The sequence below is a fragment of the Callospermophilus lateralis genome, chromosome 2 (genome assembly GCF_048772815.1).
Source record: "Callospermophilus lateralis isolate mCalLat2 chromosome 2, mCalLat2.hap1, whole genome shotgun sequence".
In the NCBI taxonomy this organism is placed as follows: domain Eukaryota; kingdom Metazoa; phylum Chordata; class Mammalia; order Rodentia; family Sciuridae; genus Callospermophilus; species Callospermophilus lateralis.
Window position 1 is genome coordinate 93820406 of NC_135306.1, and position 19896 is coordinate 93840301.

Below are 19896 nucleotides of genomic sequence, written 5' to 3' on the forward strand. Positions count from 1 at the left end.
CCACCCCACCCCTTGTCCCCCATTCTTTCTTTTTTCGGCCAGGATGAAGCGGGCACAGTTTGGGCCCCATGACTGGCTGTCCTTGTCAGTGCCACCGGGCCCTAACTGGTTGCTGGTGGACACCCTGGAGCCTGAGACTGCATACCAGTTCAGTGTCCTGGCCCAGAACAAGCTGGGAACCAGCGCCTTCAGTGAGGTGGTCACTGTGAACACTTTAGGTGAGGGTCTGGGACTGGTACGTCTGGGACTATTTTCTCACAGAGCTGGGATAAAGATGATAATGGCCATGGTCTAGAGCTATTGTTTAGGGCTTAGTACCTTACTAAGTACTCTCTATAGTGGTTCCCTTTGATGACTTGTCATGTCCTTCTGTTGGATTTGTCTGGTCCAATGTCATAATATATTTAGCCAAATTCCTATTGCATCCTCAGATAGAAAGAAGAGCTTTTCTATTTTTCCCTTCCTCATTAGGTCACATGTTTACATGTCCTGTGGGTTTACAGAGGAGACTGGGAATCTTTTTCCTACTGATGTGTTTGCCCTCCTCTTTTTTTTTTTTTTTTGCTCTTGGTGGGTAGAGTCAGGGGCACAACTCAGGCCCCATTGTCATAATCCTTTCCTGTACTTCCACAAGGATGAGCAGCAGGGGTAGGATGCTCACCCCCAGATCTAAAGTACCTCTGCTGGGCCTCATTTTGTGCCCCTGGGCTAAGAATGGAATTGAGAGAGTGAACAGTGTGCCAAAAGAAGATTTTCCTAGTTTCTAGGAAGGGAACAAAAGATACAGTCATATGTCACCTATTAGCAGGGGTGCAATCTGAGGATCCCTGTGAAATGTGCTATTAAGCAGTACTATCCTTGTGTGAACACTATAGAGTGTACTTAAGCAAACCTGAATGGTACAGCCCAAGAGAAAATGATGTGATCAAGAGACACTGTAAACATGAGATATATGAAGCTGTGATGATAAAAAGTATAGTATAGTAAATACATAAACCAAGTGACATTGTTGCTTATTTTTAAGTATTCTGAACTAGATACAATTGTATGTGCCACAGTTTTACATGACTGGCAGCACAAAAGGTTTGTTTGCACAGCATCACCACACATTTGAATAAAGCATTATTCTATGATGTTACATTGGCTACTATGTCATTCACCAATGGGAATTTTTTAGCTCCATTATAGTCTTATGGGACCAGTACCATATATGGGTCCTTGTTGACCAAAATGTTATACGATGTATGATTGTATTTAAATTACACTTAATTCTTCCTTCTTCCCTATAGTTCCCATTTTTTCCCTTTTAAGTACGGATCTGATTCCTTCATATATGTTCTTTAGACCTACTCTGATGGTAGCCACTGTCCCTGACTTCCCTTCCCTTGGACCAGGAGGGCCACTCTAGGTGACATCTTCTTCCCCTCTAAAATGGTGCATTGGTTGGTTCCTGGTCGACTCTTTCTCCCAACATGGGTGGGGGAGGACATGGCCACCTCAGTATTCCTGATGCCATCTTCCTTTTCCCTCTGCTGCAGCATTCCCTATTACAACTCCAGAACCCCTGGTGCTGGTTACCCCACCAAGGTGCCTCACAGCCAATCGGACCCAGCAGGGTGTGCTCCTGTCCTGGCTCCCACCTGCCAATCACAGCTTCCCTATTGATCGCTATATCATGGAATTCCGAGTCGGGGAGCGCTGGGAGATGCTAGATGATGCCATTCCAGGCACTGATGGAGATTTCTTTGCCAAGGATCTATCACAGGTGGGGGCTTGCTTTTCCTTGCCTCTTCTTCCCAGATTCTGGAAGTGTCACAACTCTTTCTAGAGCCACCAGAAACTTGGAGTAACTCAGATCAGGGGCCTGAGGCTAAGCCCTACACTGTTCCTCCCTATAACATTCCTGGATTCTCCTAGATCTGCTATCACGGTTTGGGTTCCTTGGGTCATGGCTGCTGAGGTCCCTCAGGTTCAGGGCTTGCTTGGTGGCAGGGGGTACTTGTGCCGCATAGATGGCTTTTCTTAAGGACAAACACCAGCTAGGACAGGGTGAGAGGCCAATGTATGTCTTCAGAACACTGTCCTTAGCTTTTGCTGAGGGATGGGCAGAGGAGGTCCCAGAAGGATTGTCCCCTAGGTTAGCCCAACAAAGAATGTGTCTTTTAACAATTTAGAGCCACTGGAGGAAAATACTTTTTTTTTTTTTTTTTTTTTTTAAGCAATCTCTCCTTAATCATGCATGTGTCTCTATTGGGAGAGGAAACAGCTCAGATGCAATCTCATGTTATCATTCTGTCTTTTTCCCCTGGACTCTCATTTAGTGGTATGCTGAGATGGGCTTACAGTGACTTTTGAGAGCCCATTGCACATATATCTGTGCAAGTCTTTCAGTGACCTCACGTCCATAGCTTTATATCAGCCATAGTTGGAATATTTATACCATAGCAATTGGCCAATGCTAGCAATCACCATTAAATACTCACCAGGGACCCCAGTACTCAGGTGCTCCTTCTGTGGAAGTCATTTTCAGGATCTATAGTGATGGAAGAAGTGGTGTCTCAGGTTCCTCCACTGACTAGGTGTTGTCCCTGATGCTGTAGGACACCTGGTATGAGTTCCGGGTTCTGGCTGTCATGCAGGATCTGATCAGTGAGCCCAGCAACATCGCCGGAGTCTCCAGCACAGGTACTTTGGGTGTGGAGGAACTGCTATAGTAATAGGAACATAAAACCCCAGAACTGCATGAAAGTCCTTTTGTGCAACACGACAGATTGGGCTGGAAACTAAGATATTTAGTTGAAACTGCATGAGTCAAAGCATTTCTGAAACCCTTCAGATCCATGCTTCCATGATGCATGGCATTTTATCCTATTAAAAAGCTGGTTTTCTGACAGTTCTTTGGGATAACCATAGAAGGAAATTCAACAAATCTCATTATAGTTGTCACAAAGAACTTGATTTAAATATTGTTTTGCTATACATTTTCTGTTTTCTCTAGTGCTGTACTGTGTTCTGGGGGTGGGACATGCATTGGAGGGAAGAAGCAGAGGGTCAACAAGTGTTTATTGGATGCCTATTATAGGCTTCTTTATAATTATATGGGTTTTATTTGGAAAATTGTTGTTTGGTGTTGTTTTCTTGCCTTCCTTCCTCTCCCTAGATTTTTTTCAGGCTAAATAAAGCCAACTCCCTAGCATTTTCTCCATTTATCTCTCTTTCTCTTGGCACCAGTCCCATTTCTACACGTCTTCTCTCCAGCTCAAGTTCCTGAAACAGAGCAAAGTCCCCTCCCTCAGGGAAGCAGTATCCTTGGTATGGAAGAGGCTCTTACATAGCAAGCAAACCATGGCCCCATTTCCTTGGGCTCTGCACGCACAGAGGCCTCTGGGACCAGGGACAAGGATCTTGGCCAAAAGCTCACTCCCTGAGCCTCCTGAAGTTACAGAAGCACTGATGTGGCCAGATTGAGGAAGGGCAGAACTGGAGCTTCAAGGGAGCTTGGGGGAGGGGAAGAATTGGAGTGTGATTTCTGTCATATATATATTAGGCACCCTGGGGTTTTGTTGTAAAATAGAGTTACCTCCTATAGGCAGTAGAACTTTACTTACTTCTGTCTTGGCTTCTCTCCATGGAAGACTCAGAGAGATGCAGGAACAAGGAAGCTTACAGCCAAAGCCAAAGTTGAAGGCTTGAGCGTTTTGCGGGCTCATTTCTGTATACTCTTCTGTATTCGGTAGCTTTCTGCTTGGCCTCCGAAAGGAAACATGCCTAGTCAAGATGATTCCACACAGGCAACGAGGATGTAGCAATCTCAGCATTCCCTGTATTTAAGTCCCCCATTTGCAAAGGCTGTGGCATTCAATTTCCACTCAGCCCATCAGCATAATTTGGATTATTTTTATCCATTATTATTATTGACATAGCAAGGACTTGTGGCCAAATATATCACTATATATCGAATTTCCCTTTGATGAACCTGAAGAGTGGCACTTACTGATACAGTTGTCTTTTGGGTCAAATATAATAGATTGGGGTCCAGTCATGGCTCTGGCACTAACTAGCTCTGGGAATCTGAGTCCATAGTAAGGCTTAGATCTTTACGTATAAAATGAGAGAACTGAACCCATCTTTACCTTCCCTGCCAGCTCTAGCATCTTCTGTAACTTAGGTGACCTGGGCATACTAATCCTTGCTATAGGAAGCTGCATGCCTGTCTGTAATGAGTTGAAAATAGATGGGTCTGAATACTATTGCAACAAGCCCTCTCTTGCTCTAAAATTTTACTGTCAAAGTGCTTTCACCCCTGGGCTCTCATTTGGCAGACATGGCATGGGAAAAAGCAGAAATTCCTGGACTGAAGGTCAAAACAACTGGGCTGTGATTAGGATACTGATGTAACATGAGCTGGTCACTCAAAGTGAATCACAGTGTTTACATTTAGGGAGTGAAAGCAGTTTGTGTGCTCTGTCTTGCTCATGGGGTTAACGTGAGAAGATCTAATAACATGCACAGAAATGTTTTGCACCAAGTAAAGCACTAGACAAATATAGATGATCATTGAAATGGATGCTATTTCTTTATGAGCTATGTAGAGGTTACTCGACTTTTATAGAACCCTCCCTTTTTTTTTTTTTAATAAAACCTCTCTTTTTTCCTCTTCACATAACCACACCTCCTTAGTGTTGGAGTTGAGCTTCAAGGCTGAGCCCCAGCATTGCCTATTATACAGCAATAGGGGAAGAAACTTGGAGATCGAGTGTCCTGGTGAGGGGTTGTTGTGGAGAGGGATGGGACCTATAGTGCTCCCTGGTCTCCCTTGCAGACATCTTCCCACAGCCGGACCTGACTGATGATGGACTGGCCCGGCCTGTATTGGCTGGAATTGTTGCTACCATTTGCTTCTTGGCAGCTGCCATCTTGTTCAGCACTCTGGCTGCTTGCTTTGTCAACAAGCAGCGCAAGCGCAAGCTCAAGCGAAAAAAAGGTAGGTGTCTGTCTCCTCCCCTTCTCTACGTGGCCCTGTTTCAAATGCTCCCCATCAGTAAAGATGGACCATTTGTAGCATCTTCCTTCACCCCAGACTCTCCTCTTCCTTGGAATTTGGGAAACTGGTATCTGCTCATAGAGGTGCCAGTGTGGGACTTGATTTGAAAGAGAGGAGGGAAGCAGGTTACAGGGAAAACTGAAGGGAAGGCAGGGCCTGGTGGTGGGCATAGGCCTCTGAGCTGAACTTGAAGATGCAGTACAAACACAGTGCCTTCCCTTGTGTGGATCTGCATTGATACCAGGGTGTGGGATGCTGGGTTTTTGTGAATTCAGGCCTCAGAGGACTTTCTCCATTCATTTGCCCCTCTAGACCCTCCGCTCTCCATCACTCACTGCAGGAAGAGTCTTGAGTCTCCGTAAGTGTCTCTGGCTGTTGTTGGTATGTGGGGAGGATGGGAACCCTAGATGTAGGTGGACAGTTTGCCTTGCTTTGCCCCATTTCTGTGTTTCTTAGCTGCTGACTGATCTGCATGTTACTTTTAAGTTGTCCATAGAGATGAAGGGAGTGGTAGTGTAGATAATCCAAATCAATAGGTTATTTCTCTTTAGCCTTGGGTTGTACTTCCATAATTTTTTATCCCCTAACAGATTAGCCTAAATGATGTGTTATACTTAAGTTGGTATTAAAATGAGGTTGAATTTCTTGAACAACCTGGGAATGCAGTTGGAGGTGTGCTTAGACAGAGTGTGCCAAATATAGGGGTAGGCCAGAATAAAAGTAGCAATGTGGGTGTGCATTCCAAAAACGGACAATACATGTCTAGACAATTGAGAATTGGCCAGAGTATTTCTCACCAAAATACTCAGTCCATCTTTGCTCTGTTTCTTCATGTTGCCCTCCTGGGTGGTAGTGTGTTTTGTTAAGAGAATGAAAAGAAGCTGCAAGCTGGTGTAAGCACCCTTACCCTGCAGGCTGGTGTAAGCACCCTAACCCTGCTCTTACTCTCCCTGCAGCTTGTCCTCTGGCAAGGTGAGTCCGGAGAGCATCCGCACACTTCGTGCTCCATCTGAGTCCTCCGATGACCAGGGCCAGCCCGCAGCCAAGAGGATGCTGAGTCCCACACGGGAGAAGGAGCTGTCCTTGTACAAAAAGACCAAGAGGGCCATCAGCAGCAAGAAGTACAGTGTGGCCAAGGCTGAGGCAGAGGCTGAGGCCACGACCCCCATCGAGTTGATCAGCAGAGGCCCTGATGGCCGCTTTGTAATGGATCCCTCTGAGATAGAGCCTTCCATGAAAAGCAGACGCATTGAGGGCTTCCCCTTTGCAGAAGAGACAGACATGTACCCTGAGTTCCGTCAGTCTGACGAGGAGAATGAGGACCCGCTGGTGCCCACATCTGTGGCTGCCCTGAAGTCCCAGCTGACTCCCTTGTCTTCCAGCCAGGAGTCCTACCTGCCACCACCAGCATATAGCCCTCGGTTCCAGCCCCGTGGGCTGGAGGGCCCTAGTGGCCTGGGAGGTCGACTCCAGGCCACTGGCCAAACCAGGCCCCCTGCCCCCCGGCCCTTCCACCATGGCCAGTATTATGGGTATCTGAGCAGCAGCAGCCCTGGGGAGGTGGAACCGCCACCCTTCTACATGCCAGAAGTGGGCAGCCCCCTGAGCTCAGTCATGTCGTCCCCACCCCTGCACACAGAGGGGCCATTTGGTCACCCAACCATCCCTGAGGAAAATGGAGAGAATGCTTCTAACAGCACGCTGCCCTTGACTCAAACCCCTACGGGAGGGCGCTCCCCTGAGCCCTGGGGCCGGCCAGAATTCCCCTTTGGGGGGCTGGATACCCCAGCCATGATGTTCCCCCACCAGCTGCACCCCTGTGATGTGTCCGAGAGTCTGCAGCCCAAGGCCTGCCTGCCCCGAGGACTGCCCCCCTCCTCCCTTCAGGTGCCTGCGGCCTACCCAGGCATCCTGTCTCTGGAGGCACCCAAGGGTTGGGCAGGCAAGTCACCAGGCAGGGGCCCTGTCCCAGTGCCGCCCGCCGCCAAGTGGCAGGACAGACCTATGCAACCTCTGGTGAGCCAAGGGCAGCTAAGACATACCAGCCAAGGTATGGGCATACCCGTGTTGCCTTACCCCGAGCCAGCTGAGCCCGGGGGACACGGCAGCCCCAGCACATTTGGCCTGGACACCCGGTGGTATGAGCCCCGGCCTCGGCCCAGCCCCCGGCAGGCCCGGCGCACCGAGCCCAGTTTACATCAAGTGGTGCTACAGCCTTCCCGGCTCTCACCTCTGACCCAAAGTCCCCTCAGCTCCCGCACTGGCTCTCCAGAGCTCGCCGCCCGTGCCCGGCCTCGCCCGGGCCTCCTACAGCAGGCAGAGATGTCGGAGATCACCCTGCAGCCTCCAACTGCAGTCAGCTTCTCTCGAAAGTCCACGCCATCCACGGGCTCCCCTTCCCAGAGCAGTCGCAGTGGGAGCCCCAGCTACCGGCCCGCCATGGGCTTCACCACTCTGGCCACAGGCTACCCCTCCCCACCGCCGGGCCCTGCCCCTGCGGCACCTGGGGACAACTTGGATGTGTTTGGACAGACACCTTCCCCTCGGAGGATGGGGGAGGAGTTGCTCCGACCAGAGCCCCCAACAACATTACCTACTTCAGGGTGAGTATGAGCTGCTGTCTCTTACCCACCTCACCTGGTCAACTTCCTCCCCACATGCCTCACCTTGCCCTCCACCTTTCCATCGCCCCAATGACAGGGCTTGTGTGGACATGCTGCAGCATCCCTTTGGTAGGAGTTCTGACCTCGGCATTGGCAGGGTGTGGTCACTGGGGTGGGGTGGGATGGGCTTACTTGCCCAGGTATTCTACCAGGAGCTTAAGGGATCTTCTCCACCCAGCCCAGAGCTCTCAGGAGGCCCACAGCATATTGGGGAGTTTGGGGCAGGGGAGGGGAATATGGTGTAGGAGTGATTTCTGTGAGTAATGCCCTTGAAGTCGAGGCCTTCCATGTCCCTATGATCTTGACATTGGGTTGTGGTTCCCTGGAGTTGCCCAGAGACCTCCTGTATAGCCTTCTTCTCTTCCCTCGCCCCTCCTTCTTGCTAAGCAGGACTCCAGAGCCTGACTTCCTAGGACTACCAGGTCAAGGGATGCTTGTTCCCAAACTCCTGCCCATTAGTAGCCCTAGTGAGCGCCGGACTCCAGGCCCTGTCCACAGCCTCTACAGGAAGGGTGCATCCTGGAGACTGGGAGAAAAACCTTAGGCCTTGTGTGCTGGGAGCCACATCCCCCATCCCCACCTGTGTGCCTCACAGGAAACTGCAGAGAGACAGACAGACAGACAAGCTCCCGCGATCAGCCCGCCTGAGAGAGCACACTCTAAACTGTAGCAGCTGGTATTCCAGGTACCAGAGTCAGCCTGGACATCTGTCCATACCTCTTCTTCTCTGTCTTTCTACCCTACCTTCCTCCTCCTCCTTCTCCTCACCCTTCCTTCCTTTTCTAGTCAGTCTCTGTCCACCTTTCTTTCGTTTCCATTGCCTTTGGGTTGACCCGACTTGCTCAGAAGAGCCTGCCATGACTCTGTAGTACCCCTTGATCTCCCCCATTCCCTTCCCTTTCTCCTGCCTCTTTCCCTCTCTCTCTCTCTTTCTCTCCCTCTGGTTCCGTCCTTTGGTCTTTCTTCTTGATGTAGCCGCCTGTGGAGGGGAGCAGAGTTCCAGAGGAGGCTGGCCTGGTGGTAGGGGCTGGTAGGTGGCTGGGGAAGAGGAGCCCGGCAACCTTCCCCTGCCCCCATTCCCTCCCACCCTCTCTGGTACCTGGAAGTGCAAGCCCACCTCCCACCCTCAGTACCACTGCGGGGGCTCCTGGTGGGTGGGTGGAGAAGGGTGGAGAAGGTAGGGAGGTGGAGGAGAGCTCTGGCTAGGGCGTCCCGCCTCTGTCTGCAGGAGATGCTGTCGTCGCCCTGTCTGCTTTGTGCAGCCCGCTCACCTGCTTTGTTCCATCGTGCGTCTGGTTCTCAGTCTCTCTCCTCTCCTCCCTCACCCCATTCTCTGGCCTCGCCTGTGGGTCTCTGCTAGCTGTGCTTCCCCTTCCTCCCCTCTGGGTGTGCGTGGGTGGTTCCCCCTGGCCGGTGTTGGTAACTGCTTTGTTTCTGATTGATCTCAGCTATCTGGGCAGTGTTGTCGAGACAAGCCTCTCCTCAGCTCAATAGGTAAGGGAGCTCCTCGGGGGCGGGTGGGGGTGGGCAGGTGGACGGGGCTTTGGCAGGGCCATCGCTTCCTTGACAGGGGATCCAAACCACATTCCCTCACTGCCCATGGGGGGCAGCTGCCGCTCCTGGATTCCCATGGCTTCTGGGTTCCCCACATTGTGCTTCTCAGGCTGCTCCAGCTGTACAATGAGCTCTTCCCAGACACCCCTAGCTGCAGCTTGTAACCTCCCAGCCCATGTCTAGTCCGTCCCAGAGCCCCTGCAGTTGCTCCCTCTCAGACTCCCATCATCCTGCTGCCAACACATCTAGAAACTCTTCCCCAGCAGCCCGGGACCCTGCATGCACCCAAGGGACCCAGGATGCCCAAGATCTGCTTTGCATCTCTACCCTTGGGGACCTATCTGCATCCACATTAATATTTAGGACCTTCCCCTTACCCTCAAACCTCTGCCCTGTTTTCCCAGCAGCCTTAGGCTTAGTGTCCCTCTCTTCACTACCCAGCCTACAAAGGCTTGGATCTTCCCCTGGGGTTGCTGGTCCCTCACCCACTTCTTAGAATCATAATATTAGGTTATCTCAAGGAGCTCGAGTGTCCCACCCCCCCAACATTTGGGTCTTCCTCAGAGTCAGGTAGCTTCTCAGCATGTTAGAGCAAGAGTGGTAAAATGTTACCACTTGCCCCATACTCCTTGGATTTGCAGCCTGTTCTTGGTTGTTTTAAGACTGAAGTGTGACCTCACCCTTGGTCCAAATTGCTTTTCAAGGTCCCTGTAATTGCTCTGCAGACCTCCAAGAGAAAGGGCCTTGGCAGGAGCTCCCTCCTCTAGGCATAAGGAAGTTGAGTTAGCAAGAGGGAAGAACAAGGGATCAGCACTGCAGGAGCCTGCCCTGCATGGGTGACTCCTTTCTCTACCATCCTTCTGGGTGGAGGCCAAAAGAATATGGCCATTGTAGGGGGCCATTGAGTCTCTTCAACAGACCCAGGACACTCCAGGCTCTCTCTCTCATGGTTACCTAAAAAGAAGCTTATTTTGGTCATGGACGACACTGACCATGCTTCTGAGAGCATGGCACTGCACTGAGCACCTGCATGGGAGGGAGAGAGTCTTTTATCTAAGGGCTTTTGGCTTCTCCAGAGGAGAAGTAGTTACCATTTCCCACCTTGCAATGCCAAGGGAGGCTGATTTTTTCTAATTCAGGACTCTGAGTCACTTTAGGTCTTAAGAATGGCCTAACATAAAGAGGACTGCCTTGACATAGTTTTTGATCACCCGCAGCTAAACAACTGTCAGTAGCCAAGAGGCCCTGGAATTGTGTATGAGGTTACTAGTGTCATGCTGCAGTCCCCAGGACTGGAGGGAGGATGAGGACCAGCAGGCAACATTAATAAGCTCACCTGCTCCAGGATCCTCCCATGGCTTCCTGGTTGAATACTACAGAGGAGTGAGAGTGACTGGCCAAAGTGCACCTTCCCACTCTTCCTTGTTGTCCCCCAGTTATGACTCTGTTGCCCTTGGGGTAGGTAGCTCTAGACTAGCTTTCACTCCAACTCCTGAAAAGTGCCTAGACTCCATTCTCATTGGTTACTTCTGCTCCCCACTCCCTATTCTGTTGAACCTCTTTTTCCCTAGTGACCCCACCATGGCAGATCTGAGAGAACCCAGCTATCCTATCACTGTTGTGGCAAACCCAGAAACCAGGGGCAGCAATGAGGGACTTGTTTCTCTCTCGGGGTGGCCAGCATCTCCTGCCTAGGAGAACGAAATCCTCCCACATCCTCCGAGTTAGAACTTCATGGTGCTGGGCAACAGGAGCCTCTGCTCGCTCTCCTGCTTGCTGAGAGCCTCCCTGGGGCGCAGTTGCTGCTGGGGCCATGGGGAGATGACAGGCTCCTCTGTAGATGCTGTCTTCATGCTGCGCCTTTGCATGTTTTCCCCCTGGGTCTTGCTTGGAGAAGTTGTGACGCCTCTTGTCTACGTTCGTTCTCGCTGTTTCTTTCCCCTTCAATTTCTTTCCTATTCCTTCTTCCCATGCCTGTTGTTGTCTCCCCCATCTCTCCTCTTTTCTCTCTCCCCCTTTTCTCCTCTTCCCAACTCCCATCTCAACATGTGGAGTTGTATTGTGTGGACCTGTCCTTGTGTGGATTGCTAGGGGCAGAGCTGTTCGCTCAGTTCACATCTGATGCTGGTAGCACCCCTGTGCTCACATCTTCATCTAACTCCCTTCCACCTTACTACCTGTTGTGACTTCAGTGGTGCAGGGGATTTGGAAGCAAGGGTGCATCTGCCTTTAATAGATGAACATAGAAGGGAACCCCCATTTACATACAAACCTCTCCTGAGTTTTGAGTTCTGAGGCAGAGACTTGGTCTGTACCCTGTCCTTATTTGAGAGGGACTATCTTGGGGTCAGGCTGGGTTGGTGCTGACCTGTACACTCCTGGCTGTCTATGAGGCACTTGGAGAATGGACTCACCTTTTCTCTGGTCATAATGTGTACACGAGTAGATTTCCTCTGCCTCCCACCCACAGTATCTCACTGAGCAAGTGGAGTTTGTGTTCAGGCTGTGAAGAAGAGGAGGAAATTGCTCTTTAAACCACTGTTTCTGCCTGTTGACTGGGTGGGTAACTGGGAACTGTGTTGTAATGGTTAGCTGATAGGGCATCCAGGGAAGGAAGTGTCCAGATGATTTTGATTTTTTTTTTCTCCCTGAAGTTTGTCTATTTTGAACCTGACTGCCTTGTTCCTTCGCTATCTTACTGAAGTAAAGAACCAAGCAGCTAAGACCTCTTGTGTTAAATAAGCATGATTTTGTGTGCATCGTTTTAGAGAGAGAGAGAGAGAGAGAGAGAGAGAGAGAGAGAGAGAGGGAGGGAGGAAGGGAGAGGGAGAGGGAGAGGGAAAGAAGGAGGAGGAGGAGGGGAGTATTAAAATAGAATCTGGGCTGGGGTTGTGGCTCAGCGGTATAGTGCTCACCTGGCATGTACGAGGCCCTGGGTTCGATCCTCAGCACCACATATAAATAAACAATAAAGGAATTGTGTCAGCTACAACTAAAAAGTATTAAAAAAAATTAGAATCGTAGGAATTTTTGGTAGTTCTGAACTTCAAGAAACACTAAAATGCCATTGGGTCAGTAATTGAAATATATGGAAAAAGGGGAGACCCACTAAACTCCATAGGCTTAGGCTCATTTTTCAGTGGTATCCTTTACTTCCTGGAAGGAGGACTTCAGAGTTTGCAGCATTCTTATATGTTTAGAAGGATTTTGGCTGATTGGGGGGAAAATAGGGACCATAACTTCTTGGAGAGCCTGAGGTTAGGCTCTGTTGCAACAGGGTCTTTTACAGGTCAAGCACAGGTTTGCTTGATAGCTTTATTCTGGGGTTAGGAGTGGAGTTGCCTAATCTCAGATTCCTGTCCAAGATATCAGCACCAGAGGCTCTAAAACCAGAAAGGTATCAGTTGAGCTTGATATTAACAGGGGAAGATGATCACCCTTGCTAAAAAAGGGAGGCATTTTGATTTCAGAGGACTTCATGCTGTTGGTAAAGTCTGTTAGAACACATTTCACGTGTCTTTTCTGTAAAATTTACCATAAATAGATCCATTTTTCCTGTCCCCTTTCCTTCCCACCTGTCCTGCTAGACACTTATTTTTTCCTCTGGCATTAGGCTAGTGTCCTGAGGTACCCAGGAGACTTGTCAGATTGCACTGAGTCAGGAGCTACATCAGGTGGGGAGCAAGTATCCTGAAAGGACTGGAGTCTGGCTGTTTCTTAAGGGGATATTTCTTTCTCCTTCTCACTGAATCATTACTGTTTGGGAATTTTTGCCTTGAAGACATAACTTCAGCCAGTTTTTCCCCATCTCCAGTCTGTCTTACCAAGAGCACATTGGTGACTAGCAACTAGTATATTACAGGGAAGAGTTACTTCTCAGGTGTGTTATGGAAGCAGTGTTCTCGTTTTGTTGGAGCTTCTGTTTCTATTTTTATTGGGGAAATAATTTGAAGAGTAATTTAGTCTAATACTAATGAATCTTGACTCTGTTTCATGATACTGGATTATTGGATAAATTGCTCAATCTCTCTAAACTTCAGTTTCTCCATCTGAAATGTGAAGTTATCCCTTAGGGTAAAGATTAAAGACAATGATTGTAGACAATATAGAACAGTGCCTGGCATGGTAAGTGGTAAACAGATGCAGTGTGGTAAAAATGATGATAATAATAATGTATTGATTATAATAACATCCCTCCTTCAAGCCTTCACCTGGCTTGAAGAATCCATAGGAATTTTCAGGGTGCCCTATACCAACTTCTCACCAATAGTCTGTATTCTGACCTCACTGAGAGTGACTAGCTTGTGGTCAGGCTGGGTTGGTGCTGACCTGTACACTCCTACCAGTCTGCTGGGCGCATGGAGAATGGATGCACTCACTTTTTCCCTGGTCTGAGTGTGTACGTGAGGGATTTCCTCTGTCTCCCATCTACAGTATCTCAGCAGACAAGTGAAGTTTGTATTCAGATAATGAATAGAGGAGGAAACTGCTTTTTATTTTGAGAAAGGGTTTCTCTAAATGGCCCAGACTGGCTTTGAGCTTATGATCCTCCTGCCTCAGCCTCCAGAGTAGTTGGGACTATAGGTGGATACCACCATATGTGCCAGAAACTTCTCTTTAAACCACTGCTTCTGCCCATTGACTGCAGGGTGGGGGGGTAACCCAGAAGTGTGTCTAACTGTAGCTTACCCAGGATTATATTGGAGAACACTTTTCTTGCCTATTGTGTGCCTCCTTAGACTGTATATTCCTCAGCTTTATGGTCTTTCTGAAGAAACTGCCCAAGACCAGGAGTTGGAGATAACTGAACAGTTGGATTCACATCTTTGATTTTTCCTTTTAGGCAACATGAAGAAGCCTTGGTCAAGGCTGATAAGGGGATGAGGACAGTCACGCAGCCTCAGGAAGGCAGGTTCCCTCCTGCCCTAGCCATCCAAATTCCCTTCCAGCTGCTACTATGGTAGAAAGTCTCTCTGGGTAGACTCTGGGATTTGTAGAAAAGGAAGGAGTGGGGCATTGATCTATGGGGACTTGGGAAAAGACCTGACTTCTGATATGAGTCAGACTACTACTATTTCATGTGACCTGTGGGCTGCTTAGCACTACTGTCAGGAAGCTGTGGAGAGTCAAGAAGTTGTCTCTTGACTTGAACTTTGAGGGAGCTTCTTGATACTTTATGTGCCCAAAGACTTCAGAATGGTACATCCATCAAAGAAGATGGAGGCCACTTCATTGCTAATTACTGCGGCAGAGACCAGAGGCTTATCGACAATGAATCTGTAAGTTTCCTCTTCCCTGGTGCTCATAGAGACATCTGATGTTGGGGAGATGGGTTTACAGTCTTTTCATACCTCTCTTATTGTTTTTCTTTACTTTTTTTTTTTTTCTTCTTTTTAACTTCAGATGGCTTGCTGACCTTTGGGGACTTCTTTGGCCCTCCCAGTGTTATCTGTCTTTTGATCAGGATTTATAAAAAACATGATTGTGATGGAGATGGGGGAGGGAGATGTGAAGATTGAGGAGGGAAAGAATGTGAGTCACCTCCACCGCCGCCATGGTCCTCAAATGTTTCTACTTCCTTGTTCACGAGCTAATACCAGCGCTGTGGGAAGAAAGAGCGTCTTATCTCTCTTTCCCCCTTTATTTCTCAGGCTCCAAGCTGGCTTCCTTTGAGAAGAAATGACATTGATAAATATGTCTTGATAAACACGTCTTCCAGATTTTCTTCAGTTATGACTTATGAAAATTCTCTCTAGTAGGCCCAGATGGTCACACACTGCTCTCCTCTCAGTTCACTTGGGTCTCCTTGATTGCCTGGACTGCATAGGCTATCCTTGCCAGGTAGTCAGTCCATCAAATAAATAACAAAATCCACCTCTTCCCCATACCTGGGGTGAAGAGACCTATGTACGTGGTTCCTCCCTCCGAACCTCAGTGTCTTTGTTAAATCTTAAAATGTAGAATTCCCAGGATACTTATTACAGACAGCAAGGGCTTTGTGAGGCTGCAGATTTGAATACCCTGTCATAATCTACTTCTACTCTCTTCTGTTCTCTTATAAGATGAAGGAAATCAGCTTAATCTGCAGAGGGTCAACTAGATATTCCTGCTGAAAATGTTGCTTTGTGACAATTATTTTTTGCTATTTGCTGCAAGATTCTGGCTCAATATTGCAGACAGAGCGGAAGCTACCCAGTGCAGTTGGGTTTTATGGAACCTCCATCACACTGGGCATTGGGCTTCTTGTTTTGCACTTCCATTTTCTAGAGATGGAGGTCAGTTAATTGGGATTAAGAGTTGCTCACCTTCTGCTTAAAACTGTCCTTTTACTTTTCAGCTAAAGGTCTTGATTGTGCTGATTTTTAGGAAATGTGGACGTTGAACCCACTTTTTCTCTGACATTTACTCATCCCAGCCTGAGTCATGTGTGATGGGGCTTACGATTAAAGTCTCTCTCTCTCCCTTTCTTAGGGTCTTCTGATGTTCTACAGGTTTCTTTCCTGAGATAGGCCACCTGGTGCTGGAACTTTCTACTGGGTTTTCTTTCTTCCAGGAGCAATAGAAAGGCAGGTGTCAAGGAACCATTGTGGATACCTCGGACTCTGTAGCCCTGGGCTCCATCCTTCTATGGGCCAGCTCTTTGGCTTTCTTCCAGCCCTCTTCCAAAGCTCCCTCATGTGGGAACTGACCTGTACCTCTCTAATTGTCCCTTTCAGAACACTTCCACCTGCGTCCGGGAATGCTGCTGCACCTGAGAGGCTGGAGGCTCTGAAATACCAACGGATAAAGAAGCCCAAAAAGTCATCCAAGGGCTCTTCGAAGTCAAAGAAACGATCCGGTAAATGGTGGGAAGCACCTGCTCCTCTCTTTCCACCTTTTCTATTGTCATGAGGCTTGTCAGTTGGGTCCAGGATTCCAACCTTGGGTTTTCTCTAGAATCAAATTCGTTAGCTTCTCTTGTTCTTGGTTTCAAAAAAAATTTTTTTTAATACTCATTTTTATGTGATGCTGAGGATTGTACCCAGTGCTTCACACATGCTAGCCAAGTGCTCTTCCACTAAGCTACAGTAGCCTTGGCCCTCTTGATTTCTTTTTAAACATTCATTTTCAAGTAATACACAAATGTAATTTTCATCTATAAAATGAGAAAGATAAGGTTCAAATCTGACTGCCCCCCTCACTCGATTAATTTCCTCTCACCTAGGAAACCACCACTCTATGTGTCTGCAGAGTATTTTCTGTGCATGTAGCTTTTGAACATATAGCTCATTGTTTTAAGGTGTTTTTGAATAACAGAAATAGCACTGTATTTTTTTTTCCATTTTATAGCATACTGTGCAAATATACCTTTTCCTTATGTATTTTTCCTCTAAAATTTCAAGTCTTCTAGTTTAACACAGGAGTAATGGTGCTTAGATTACATGTGGCATGGACCAGCCTCTACAGGTTGATCAAACTTTTCTCAGTTACATCGAGGAAAGTCTCATTATCATGTAAAAGGCACCTCCATTGAAATTCGTCTAATGTTTATCCAACAGTGAAAGGTAGCTTCTAAAATAGCACAAAATGACTCAGTCCTCCTTCAGAAAATTCCTTGAGATTTAGCACAATACTATTTCTACCAATGGTTAAGAATGTTGCTGTCAGGAAGAATGCTCAACAGTTTCTTTGCAGACCTTTGATCACTACTATAGAGCAACTTCTTTCATAGATAAAATTATAGAAAAGTGTCACAAATGTGAAGCCATCTGAATCATTAGGATATGGTGATTGATGATCTATCCCTTAGCCTTGTGTGGTGCTGGTTTCCTATCAGTTTATAGATGGTCATATTGAGGTTAAAAAAGAAAATGAATTTTCAAGGTTTGGGGGAGAAATCAGACCCCAAAGCTGAATTTGTGATCTGTTTAAACCCATCTTTTTTTTGTGTGTGTGTGTGTGTGTGTGTGCATGTATCACCTAACAATAGGGACATGTTCTAAGAAATTCATCTTGAGGCAATTTTGTCAATTAAAACTGGGATGGCTAGGACATCTCTAGGTGGTATCTTAAGGGACTATTTTGTACATGTGGTTCACTGTTGGCCAAAATGTTGTTATGTAATACATGATTGTAAGTTATAATAATAAACAAAATTTATTTTCTTATTGCAAAATAAGCCTCATCAGATTCTCTTGTTCTGATGATGGTGGACCTGGAACCTGCTCTATGTTGACAACTCTCATGTCTGTCCTTAGCCCAGGTCTCATCTATAAAGTCAAGTTTTGTGTTTCCAGCTGACTGTTGAACATGTACTTGGATGTTTTAGAAACTTTTATAATGTCCCAAAGAGTTATTGATTATTCTTTCCAAATTAGCTCCTTCCTACTTCTTCCTCAGTTTAGTAAATGACATTGGCTTTTTACCTGGATTCTTCTTTTGCTCTCATGGCTTATACCCAGTTCCTTTGGTAAGGTCTGTTGGCTCAACCTTTATAAATATCCTGAACCTGGCCAGTGTGTGCTGTATCTACTGCAAAAATTGCAGTCTGCATCCCCCTCCTCTCCTGCCTTGACTGTTGCAGTACCTTACATCTGGTTCTCCTGACCTACCTTCACTCCTTGTGCTGCACATAGCAACCAGAGTGAGTGTTAGAGGACAGAGCAGTTTTCTCTTTTTCAGTGGTATGTGGGTACATACATGCACACATTTACTTCTGGTTAAAACCTGTCAGAAGCCTACCCCTTGCAACCAGAACAGATCTCAATCTCCTTCAACACTCCCGTCAGTCTTCCTGGGCTGTGGAACATGCTACATTTGCTCTTAACTCAGAACTTTCACACTGGCTGTTCCTTGTGATCGAATAATTTTCCTTTAGGTCTGTGGAAGTCTTATAATTGAAGATTCAATTCAAGTGTTAAACCATTAGGGAGCAGAAGCAGTGCCTCAGTTGTTTGTTATCACAGGAGTGCTTTATCTTTCATTGTTGTACTTATGGCATCTGAAAATTCTGTTTCTCTTTCTCCAAACCCCCGTACTGAAGTATAATCCTATAGAAAGCAGGCCTTTTCCATTATACCCAGTTCCTTTGGTAAGGTCTATTGGCTCAACCTTTATAACATATCCTGAACCTGGCCAGTGTGTGCTGTGTCTACTGCTGAAATTGCAGTCTGCATCCCCCTCCTCTCCTGCCTCGATTGACCATGAGGCAGAAGAGTGCCCCTGGCAGTATAGGAAGGGTCCAGGCCTGAATCTATTGCAAATGATTAAAATCAGTGTAATGTTCATCACTGTTTGAGGTAGATGCAAAAAATGTATTGTGCCCCAGCCCATTCTTAGAAGCCCTGATTCCTGGTTCCTACAATGATACCTGGTACCCTGTAGATAATGCCAAGGAAATAATTGTATATTGATTCATGAGATCTATGAATTTATAGAAGGAAAAATCATATCTATCCAACTTTTTTGACTCTCATTATAATGAATAAGGTCAGGTTGAGCAAGGTCAGGTTGGTTGTTGCCTTAGCAATAAAGAAGGTAGTTTCTCTTTAATTCAGTCTTATCTCTAGTACACTCGGGTGATCCCTTTGTTTCACTATTAGAAACTTAGCATATATGTCCTTGCTAGTGCCAAAGGTGAGTGCATGAGGCTGCATTCTTCCTTTTCACCTCCTTTCTCTTTTCTTTGGTGTGTCTGTTTCCTTCTCTTTAGACGGTTCTGCCTCCCAGGCTCAGCAGCTTCCCAACTCTCAGGTTCTGTGGCCCGACGAAGCTGTCTGCCTCCGAAAGAAGAAGAGACACTCTCGTCCTGACCCTTTTGCCCGGCTCTCAGACTTGTGCCACCGCCAGCTTCCAGAAGACCAGACAGCAATCCTCAACAGTGTGGATCATGATGACCCAGGCCATGCCACTCTGCTATGACTCCACACCACTCTAAGTGTCCCAGGGCAGGGTCCTGGGCTGTGGGGGCAGGGAGGGACATCATGTGGGGCCTCATCCTCTGTCCACCAACACATGGCTCAGACCTTTGTCCTGTGTGCCCTCTCTCCTGCCAGAGTGGGAGTCTTCCCCCAGATCCTGGCCAGTTGGTCTTGTCCACAGGACAGAGGGCTGGGGCAGACCTTCTGCCTGTGGGTTAAAGTCAGGGAGCAAGCTGGGGACAGAAGGGCATCTGTCTCCACCCACCTCTCCCTTGATTTTTCTCGCTTCTTCAATGTCTTTGAAAGTGAAGAAGAGGAAAGCAATGGCTTTTACTGCTCTCTGCTTCTGTTTTAGTTTTTTTGAGTGCTGGGAGATGGCTAGACTTCCATACATCTTTCAAATTCCACATATATATAGATATAGATAAAAATGCACATGTATGTAGTTGGTGGGTTTCTCTATGTGTATATATATGTACATTGAAGCAAAATGCTGTTTCTTTCTGTGGTCAATGAAGGAAGGAGGAGGGCAGTGGACAGCTGAGGTTTGTGAGCAGGGTTGGCTATGAGCTGGCTGGGTGCCCTCATGTCTGTCTTGGGGGATTATTCTTGCTGAAACAGGATTCATGTCTCTCAGCTAAATTTACCATTGTTCTCTCTAACTTGCCCCAACCAGAACAGAAATGGGGCCCTGCCATGATTGCCAGCTGCCTGCTTTGCAGGTTTAGCAAACCGT

At 47.5% G+C, this 19896-nt stretch overlaps 1 protein-coding gene across 2 annotated transcripts in view; it reads left to right on the forward strand.

The window, feature by feature from the left end:
* The window catches only part of Igsf9b (immunoglobulin superfamily member 9B), a 47734-nt gene extending 28573 nt beyond the window's left edge, over window positions 1-19161 (forward strand). The window contains exons 13-20 of one of the 2 annotated variants that reach the window (XM_076843546.1): window positions 43-218; window positions 1539-1765; window positions 2601-2685; window positions 4823-4984; window positions 5357-5402; window positions 6001-7647; window positions 15978-16099; window positions 18953-19161. In XM_076843546.1, the coding sequence (XP_076699661.1) occupies window positions 43-218; window positions 1539-1765; window positions 2601-2685; window positions 4823-4984; window positions 5357-5402; window positions 6001-7647; window positions 15978-16099; window positions 18953-19161 (2674 nt within the window). Of the gene's footprint in view, window positions 1-42; window positions 219-1538; window positions 1766-2600; window positions 2686-4822; window positions 4985-5356; window positions 5403-6000; window positions 7648-15977; window positions 16100-18952 lie in introns of those variants that run through there. The other variant, XM_076843547.1, reaches the window with a different exon arrangement.
* The last annotated feature ends 735 nt before the right edge of the window (window positions 19162-19896 follow it).